Source organism: Aptenodytes forsteri, unplaced genomic scaffold (assembly GCF_000699145.1).
Source record: "Aptenodytes forsteri isolate BGI_AS27 unplaced genomic scaffold, ASM69914v1 Scaffold56, whole genome shotgun sequence".
NCBI lineage: Eukaryota > Metazoa > Chordata > Aves > Sphenisciformes > Spheniscidae > Aptenodytes > Aptenodytes forsteri.
Window position 1 is genome coordinate 7,081,617 of NW_008796213.1, and position 9,843 is coordinate 7,091,459.

Sequence of the window (9,843 nt, forward strand, 5' to 3'; positions counted from 1 at the left end):
GGGAAGTGGTTGAGTCCCCATCCATCGAGGTATTTAAAAGACGAGTAGATGAGGCACTTAGGGACATGGTTTAGTGTGGACATGGGTGTTGGGTTGACAGTTAGACTCGATGATCTTAGAGGTCTTTTCCAACCTCAATGATTCTATGATTCTATGATATAAAGTTCAGAAGGATGAATTTTATCTTATGTTGCTCTCCTCCTGAGTGACTGTAGCTGGGCACTGGTCCACAGCAGCATCATTTTCATCCACTGAGAATCTGGCCCAGATCTAAGCATGATAGACTTAAGGAATAATGTAGATAATCATTAAAGATAAACTAGACAATCATGAAAAACCTGTTCTCTGACAATAGAAAATTCCTGTTGCTATTTCTGCGTTGTTTAGGACGGAAAGGCCGAAAAATGCTTACCGTTGTACTGGTTGGTTTAGAGGATTATGCCATTATCTTGTAAACGTGCACTTTTTTTTTCATTCTAGGTGCCACAGGGACTACTAAAGATGTGTAAGTACTTACTCTACTCTTTCAAATATGTAACTGTGGACTTATCTTTAGTCCTACTAGCCTTATACTAGATTTAGTCATACTTGATTCATCTGGCTCCTAACATATAATCAACACCAGCAGATGTTTATTGTCTTTAGTGACAGCTTCCATCTCCGCAAAACAACTTCATGTCTTGTTTACTTTTCTACAGATTCCTTCCCTTCTTATTTCTCTAACAGAAATGTCTTTTCTCTGCGTCTGTTGGGAGAGTTGTCTCCCAGAGGTGGTCATGTTACTTCAGACTACTCTTCCCTGTCATGTACCAGTACACCTTTTTCCAAAGGCCATGTCATTGTATGAAACGACCACAAAAATTTCCACCAAGCCTTGTGGGAGATTTAAAGAGCCACTGAGGCAAATTTTCCCTCTTCGCAGGAGACCCCGTAACCCATCCAGACTTCCTTTTCAAAGTACCCACATTCTCTAGATGTTCTCCACATTGAAGATAGTATCTGTCGGCTCCTCTTTCTCTCCCTTATCTTTGACGCTGAGTAGCAGAGGGCAGCCCTACCCATCCTGTTTTTCTCTAAATGTGGAAGGTCTGAACCTCTATTGTCCTGTTGCCCCTTGCCAACTTCTGGTTTTCAGAAAAGCAGCAGCAAAAGATCAGCCTTTCTCAGCCCATTTTTCATTTGCTGATGTAGAAATGTGCAGGAACAGCTTTGTTCAGCCATAACTTTATTTTCCTATCAAAGGAAACATTAAAGACGTCCTCCCGAGGTCTTGCCTTCTTCTATTTCATGTAATTGGTATTTGCCACTAGAGTTTGAGACTGGGGGACCTGGGAAAGATTTTCATGTTATGCAATAGGAACATTCTTCAGTTTTATTTACTTCATTTAGAATAACTACTCTAATTAGACAGAGGAGTCCTGGTGTAGAGATGAGGGCTGTCAAGTCAGATAAACAAGTGGAGAGAAGAGCTTAACAACAGGCTTGTCCTTGCTATTACAGAGCATGGCTGAGAACTAACGACAGGTCTCACTTGGCAGATGAACACTGTTGTCACAGATACTCTTGAGTTCTGTGTTACCCGTGTAGTCTGTTTTCTGGGTTTGCAGTGTCAGACAATAAATAAATTACAGAAGGCAAGCTTAGGAGGAACCTATTCTTGATACAGCCTGCAGCATCCATGCCCTCAGCACTTTGATATATACAAAACTACTGTTTTTAATTTATATTAGGGCCTTTTTTTGTTGTTCAGTTTAGATAATTTAAGTGACTGACTTAGAACTGCATCTCTCTCTTTGCTCTTCGGTAGTTTTAAATTTCAAAATTGCAAGCACTGTTAAATTATGAATTTAGTAGGCACGTTTCTGTGCTTAAAGGTATAGGTATATGTAGAACTGCGTTTGTGTGTGTGTAAGCATTTGTAGGGCCAGGCTTTAGGAGTTAAACTGGGAACATCCTACTTGTTAGTGTTAGATCATCTGTCATGTTTCAAAAAAGTATCGGGATAACTTAGAAAAAACAAATTACTAGTGCAGACTTCAACAAAGGGCAAGAGTCAATCCTGGAACCATTACTCATTCAGATAAGGATAGCAGAGCCAGCCGAACAACCTGTGTGAGTAATAGCATGGTTGAGCCTTCTCGTCAGACATTAGAAACACAGATCTGTTAATGAGGAATGGCAGTGATGACCCGAAGTCCTAAATCAATCATCCTAACATGCAACAGCAGATTTTTACAAAGGAAGTAAAATACCAGAAAAACTATTTTAGTTTCATGGAAATGAACAGATTTATATTAGCTAACATTATAGATCCACACAAGCTTTTATTTTACACCTTTTCACTTTTATCAACTAAAGATTAAAAAAAAAATTCTCTTTAAAAAACCCCACATTTTTTTTGCTGTTAAATTTCAGTTGTATCGACTCTGGTCCAGAAAAGCATTTAGGTGTGTCCTTACTTATATCATACTTTTTGATACAGAATACGGTTATTCTAACTCAGGAGATTTCTCGTTTCTTGACTGCGACTCATTGCCAAGGCACCAGCATCTCCTGGAGTGAGCAGCCGGGTGGAAGGAGGGAGGGCTGGATCCTGCTCTGAGCTCTCCCGAGTGGCCTCAAGGAAGCTGCTTTGCCCTCTGGGCCTTGAGTTTCTCCACCAGTAAGATAGGGATGATGATATGATCTTCCTACGCAAAGTGCTGCGAGACTGAGGGCTGCACGGCGACAAGAAGGACGTATGGTCTGGGAACGTGTACTCTCTCCCTGTGTACTCCAACCCTCAAATCAACGGTGAATCTGTCGGCCAGCTTCAGCCAACACTCCTGCCCCACTAATAAAGAGAAGTACATCACTGCTAACTGGAAAAGCTTAGATACAGGAGGGGTAAAGTATATACTAGAAAATAATGCAATGCCTGTGATCTTCAGAATGTGGCTAAGTTCAGAGGAAGATTAATAACAGTAGGAAGGAAAGGACACAGCAGTTCAAGCGTGTTTCAAAATATTGGGAAGAAATCCATCAAATACAAATGACAGGCCCTTGTTCCCAAGAAATGCTGAGAAACTGAGTAGTCGTCTGTCACTTGTGCAAAGTTTAGTGAATCATTTCTGGTGGGACTACTGAGCATGGCTAGGAAGAGTCTGTGTAATGCTCGTCATGGAGTCATAAAAGCTGAGGTAAGAAAAATGTGGATGGAATGAATTAATGTGAATGCCTGTCATTTGTGATTTAAAATGTTATGTGAAAAATGGCAGCTTCTTTTACCATCAAATGGACATAGGACTGATGGATGTAAAAACCGACAGTTGCACCAAGTATATTTTGCAGACTTAGGAGGGTGACAGGAAGCCTCTTGGGATAGACAAATCCTTACCAAAAGAAACATTTATTCTAGCTGAAAATAGAATGCCATTATGTGGATTTGCTGTTAAATCTGCTTACCGGCTACAGGACTTCACCTATGCCGCCTGCTGAAGAACGTGCTCTCAGATCCTCTGCCGTAGATGTCAACAACGTCTGAGGGAAGGTGCAGCGACACAGCAGCAGATCAGTACAAAGCACATCGGACTGCTAAGTTCCTTTTGCCCTCTATTCCTGGTGCAGAAAAGCTTATCCTAGCTTGCTTTTCCTGGAGGACTCTGTAAATGGAGGTATTTAAAGATACTTTTTATGCTAGGTTCTTCCTTCGTCCCTGATATAAGAAGAAGCTAAAGATGCATTAGAGGTAGAGAAGGAGAGAGAAAGAATGTGCTGGACTCCCGTATCCCCATACCCTCTCTGTGAGTCTGGGAGATGTGGCAATGGGAGCACTGCCGAAACCAAAGGAGTTTCTTTCCATTCTCATTTCCACGTGGTCCAGTGTGGCCATTGCAGCCCTGCTCCCCAGAGCCACCTGTGTTCACCCAGCCTGGGCGCAGAAGCAGCACCTGCCGCAATGGCTCAGCTGGCACCTGGACATTTGAACATGTGAAATTAGTGGACATCTTTCAAAATGGGGCCTTAAGCTACAGTGTGTGAAGGCGAGAGGTGTGTGAATGTGCTTATGCATAAACTGGAGCAGCACTCCTTCCCATGCTGCTTAGAAAGGAGTCCTCAGAAAGGGGTGGAAAATGGCTTCTTCCTTAAGTGCCATCACCAGAATTTTTCTCTTTTCCCTCTCATGCTTCCACGTTCCTCCCGTCTCTGCTCACCTCCTCTTTCCTAGCAGGACTACAACAGATTGCACCCAGTCATCACCCAGGCAAGAGCTGTGGCCTGTACAATCCCAGATTATATTTGCTATTGTGTGTTTAAGGGAAAAGGTATTGCAAAATTAGACTTTGATTTGTAGCTATTAAGAGGAAAGGAAGAAAGCAAAATGTTTAAAAAAAACTAGTGTGCTTAATCATAGACTTGGATAATTTGTTTTGCTGAGAGAATGACAGTAATGGTCCAGTGATGCCCTGTTACAGAACATTTCTAGAACAGAAGAAAATAGCCCTGTTGCCTAGTAGAGGCTTTTTTTTTTTAAACACTGACATTAATTTCCTGTTGGACAATATTGATTATTATTCTTACAACTGCATTTTAGAGGCTTTGAACTGCGCATGAAGTTGCCAGTGCTTTTAAAGGATTCTTTTCTCTGGATAATGGTTAATCTGGATTATAGAAAATGTTTCCAGTTGTATGAGAAAATCAATCCTGTGACACATTCAGTTGGTTCAACAGAAATGATTGTTTGTGATCTTTTGGCACCCAAAGTCCCTTTCTTAAAGTGTTGTCATTTTTTTGGCTAAAAATACAGGGCTCGTTTCTACCACTGACATACACAGGCTTTCCACTTTCTTCACCTGAAATTGGTGCACACTAGGACAGAGCAGCTTTGCAGTCCTCAAGGAAAGTTATCTCTGCATTTTTCCGGCTGCGTGTGTGAGGACTGCAAGGTGGCTTAGGCTACGTGGGGTCAGAGGAGATGGGAGATGCCTTCTGAAACTCCTCCAGGGAGGAGTGGCAGGAGCGCCAGAGAATGAGGAGTTTATTGCTCCATCTCTCCTGAGTGGTAAGATGTAGGCAAAGGCAGCAGACAAGGAGGCTCACTCCACTCAGTGCTATGCCTTCCGTGAATATCATTTAGCAAAACTGCAGCATACTTAAATTTACCCCAAACCTCTACTATTAAAAGGACCTGTGTACCCTTATTCACTGTGGTGATGCAAAAAGGATAGTTTGTAATGTTCTGCCACTTAGAAAGAAGGTAAGTGTAAGATAATTTCCAACTTTTAGCAGTATTTTTAAGGCATTCGCTACCCTCCCAGGAGCGTGCTGACTGAGGTTTAAGAGGCATTTTCTTGCATTTAAGGCTGCATCTTGCTACGAGCTCTCTGCACTTCGGGCCAAAATGCCATTGACTTCAGGGGTCAGTAATGGCATACAGCCCTGACGATTAAACAGTAGGCACATCTACCCCTTAGAATAAATAAATTACAATAAGAAATGTCATATATTATTGTTAAATATCATAGTTCAGAAATGCCTTTCAAGGCTACAGAATGGATTTAGCCCTAATGCTGGGTAAAGGCCAGTTCTCAGTTTTATTGCTTGGGGAGCAGATCAGAAATTCATGGATCAGCTCATGATGGGGAGTGTCTTTGAGTTGCCCTCATAGTCCAGGCAATTGGTCCTTCAATGGGAATATTCAGGTGAGAATATCTGGGTGAACAGCCTGTGCATGAGCATTTCCACAGCAGAGCCCTCCTTGGGTCGTGGTGCCGCCTTCGCTGTTGGCAGCCTTCCCTAGGCACCGCTGTGACCGTATCCCATGGCTCCCTGAGCAGCTACGGTGCGGGACTCCTCAGGCGGTTCTCACTGTTGCCCCCAGCTGTAGGGAAGGGGTGAAGGATGTCTGTGGACTTAACAGCGCTCAAGTTATCTTGCCTCTATTTTTATTGCTAGGTTGTTAGGTTGCAGACCAAGCTAAAACGCAGCTGCTGCCCCGATCCATACCCAGCCATGCAAGCAGAGCTCAAAGTCCAAATATTTAATCAAAGGTGGGTGAGTGGTTTGTGTGAAGAGTGACACTGGGGCACAGACTGAGACTGCAGCACAGGCACTGTACCCTCAGGGAGTAAGAATAAAATTTTTATCTTTTCTGTACTACATTTGCCTTCACATCGATGCTGATTACTTTACCCCCTGCCCTGGTTCAGCTACACTGGACAGTATTTCAGTGGGGGGAGTCAAACCGCAGTGAATCCCTATCGACCTACAGACTCACCTGTGATTTTACCCTAAAGGTAAAAGAGAAGTAATTGCCCATTTATAAAGGATTAGTAACAGTTATTTGGTTTGCAAACAACTCTGACTTCAGGAATTGCAGTACCTCATTTTACGGAGAGGTTCTGTAACATCTTTTGGCACAGCTGCTGTGAAAGTTTATCTTTCTTCATCCTCATTCCCATGCCAGCATGGATGCCCAATCCCTTCCAGTCCTCTTTTGGTGGAATAGCAGCCCAGACTCGTTCCTGTTATATGCAGAGTCTTCATATTCCTGTTTGGGGCAGTGTGGGGACTCACGCAGGAGAACTGTTTATTTACCTATTTCAGCTCCCAAACATACTTTCAGGCATCACTGGCGGGGGTCATGAAAACTAAGCTGCATCTATTCTCAATCCTTTTCTTTCTTCTGTACATTAGATTGCAAAATTGTCACTCTTTTTGTGCCTGTGTGAATACTTTATTGAATTGTGGATCATCTGAATTAAACTGGTATCAGTATTAATCCCCTTCTTCCCTTGCTCCTGAATCTACCCAGATGGTGATGGAGTATCTGAAAGAAACAATCTGCTAATGTGCTTTCTATCTTTTGATGTTATAGAGCAGAAGAATCTGTATCAGATGATGACAAAAGGAGGTAGGTGCTCTACCAGGACTGTCTTTATTTGCAAGAGGCTGCAGAGAGTTCTGCCGCCAGATGTACATCCTTCCTTTCCTCCTCCTAATTCCCACCAACACCACCAAAGCAGAGAAGAAGAAAAAAAGAAAAGAGAGGAGGATATCTCACACAGAGCCCAGTGTTGATGATTAGCGAGTTGGAGAGGGGGGGAACTTTGTGGCAAGAAGAGCACATTATCTCACAGCTGTAGGTGGTGTGCTCGATAAGGGCCAGTGACCTCTGCCTTCACCCCAGCCCCGCCACAGAAAATGGCATTAGCACCTGTGGGAGATCTCTGCTGGGCTGGAAATCAAAGAAAATGTGACTCTATCATCAAACAAATCAGAAATCAACTTGGAGCCCCAGGAGCTGGAGGAGGCATGATTCATTTGGCACCTAACGGGGCAGAGCAGCATAATGGGAGTCTCTGCAAGTAGCTCCGGGCACAGCAGAGGCTCTTAAGGACCCAGTTTTTCACCTCCTTGCATCAGTCCCTGCTTTTCATACAGGCCTCGGAACCAGAAAATGCACTCTGCAAGGCCATGAAGGGGAGAGGGTTGGGCTATGAAAGTACCTAACACCCTCATGCTCCTTCCTACTAACAGTTTTCTCCAAGTGTGGCCCTAAGCAGGGGGATGCAGGTCCTATTTATTAACGAGGAGAGGTCAAAGTTCTCTTTAATTGGCGTGCATTATTTGAAGTGAGGTGCTTCAGTGGTCCCAATGCCGAACATTACTATCAGATTGGCTCTGTCCTCAGTTGGATATATTCGGTGTCTAGAAGAAGCTGGGCTAGTGGGGTTTATTGTCACAACACAGTTGGGATTTAATGAAAAATATTAGGAACTTGAGTGAAAAATAGCTCCTTTCACAGGCTTGGGTCCCACTTAAGAGTAACAGCTAGCCTCAAGGGTTTTTTTGCCTGGCAGCATATTAGCAAGCACGTGGCACTTAATATGCACTTTTCCCATAGCCATGGGAAAGGAGGGCTCCTCTGAGGATGCTTGTGCAGAGGTGCCCTCCTCTCTGACCATCCATGGTCTTTGTAATGCTGCTGCGTGATGTCAACATTATAGGGAGGAGTGTTACAATTAAGCTCTGATGTCTCTTTAATTGTTTCTTTAAATCAGGAACTATGGTGGCGTGTATGTTGGCCTGCCGTCGGACGCGGCTGCCGTGGTTTCCAGTCAGACGAAAGCTGCACCGAAAGGTATTGGAAGGTTGCATATTGCATTTCTCCTGCTTTCTCAGTTTAATTTTATCTAGTAGGATGTAGTTCCTTTAAAAATCAATTATTATTTCAGACAGACTGGCTACTCTTGGAGCCTCTTAAGGCAGTGGGGCTATTTATAATCCTTAAAGTGATTGTTCCCATTTATTTAAATTTTAACACACTTATTTTGCAGAAGGATCCTAGAGCAGATGCTGACAATGTAGTACATTGTCTTCTGAACAGCTTCTCCACGCTCTGAGTGCTCTGCGAATTCAAAGAAAACAAAACCCTGTTAGGAGTAAGAGGCTGTGATAGATGCACTTGCAGAGCCTCAGCGCTATTTTTGGTTTTGAAGGTGTTTACTTGCATTGTGGTGAATTCCAGTAATAACAGTTAGTAAGCGCTTGCTTTCGGGTTTATTTCTGTTCTTATATGAAACTCAGTGCAAACTGTTTCTTTTCCATGTGATGTTTTCAAACAGTGGGAAAAAGCATTAGGTTTATAGGTACTTAATAGACAAGTCAAAAACATAGATTTATGAAATCATGTAATAATTGTTTAGATTTAATACCACAAAATGCTGCTGTCACATATGTACACCATGGAGTTTAGTCACTGACTGGTGCTTCCAAAATTTGCTGCAAAACAAAAAAATGAAGAAAAATAACACTATTAACCGTAGTAGTAGTGGCTGGTTTTGGAACAATAGGACCTTTGTTGCATGGTTTTTTTTAAATGGTGTTCTAAATTAGTGATACGTTACAATGTTTTAACCATCTTTACCTTTTGTTTTCTAATTAAGATTAGAAGGAAATAAACACATCAAGATCCAAACAGCTGGAGGTACAGTATGTCTTAATTAATGTTATGTGCTTGGCATGTATTCGTTGAACAAGGTGGCAATGCTCCCTGTGCTGCTCTTGGGTGGTCTGGGAATCGCCGTTACTTCTCCAGCTGCAGCATAACTGTTCTAAAGGTTGGACCAGGGGCTAGTTCTCAGTGGTGCAGGTGTAAAATAAAAAGAGGGTAAAGTCACCTTCTTGGTGAGAAGTGAGAAGCAAGGAAACTCTGTATTACCCCATTTGGGAATAAATAAAAATCAAATGTCCTTGTATTCACCTTCAACCGCACCACAGCTAATCCTGCAGCAGTACTAGGACCTCCTGTGAGAGGTGAGGTGCATCAGCAGTGCCTAGACCAGCGTCTGTAGAGACAAAGCTTTTCCCAGGAACAAGTAATTTGCAGTTAGAAAACATCTTCTCCATTTTGGGGAGGACCTTGAGGACCGAAGTGAGACACCCACTAAGTAAATTACTGGAGCTTTCCTCTTGCTATGGGATAATCTGTGGGACTTTGTTCTCCACCGGCCAGAATAGGACAGTGAAAATTTATAGGCTCTATTCCTGACTTAAGAGTTTCAGCTAACTAACTAACTAAAAAAAAAAAGTCCTTCGCAAGTTCCTGTCTGAAGAAAAATAAAACAAGCTAAGCTTCCATTCAAAATTTGAACTGAATAAACGTTGACAAATTCAGAAGGGAACAGTTTTGGTGTCTAGCCAGTGGAGAGGGGGGGAAGCTGCCAACGCTCTCCATAGGAAGCAGAACCCTTTCCTAATTTAGGTGAAGAGCCAGAAACAGTTCTGGCGGGTCCTAGCGCTGGATGCAGGCCCAGTAGAGCAGAACACACATACGCTGATTATATACAGGGACACCTACAG

The 9,843-nt window shown here is 42.8% G+C and overlaps 1 protein-coding gene across 1 annotated transcript in view; it reads left to right on the forward strand.

Moving 5' to 3' along the window:
- Positions 1-8,782, forward strand: part of CUNH12orf75 (chromosome unknown C12orf75 homolog) — a 16,171-nt gene extending 7,389 nt beyond the window's left edge. Inside the window, 4 exon segments of the mRNA XM_009288426.2 lie at positions 481-505; positions 6,857-6,892; positions 8,043-8,122; positions 8,688-8,782. Of these exon segments, the coding sequence (XP_009286701.2) occupies positions 481-505; positions 6,857-6,892; positions 8,043-8,122; positions 8,688-8,782 (236 nt within the window).
- The last annotated feature ends 1,061 nt before the right edge of the window (positions 8,783-9,843 follow it).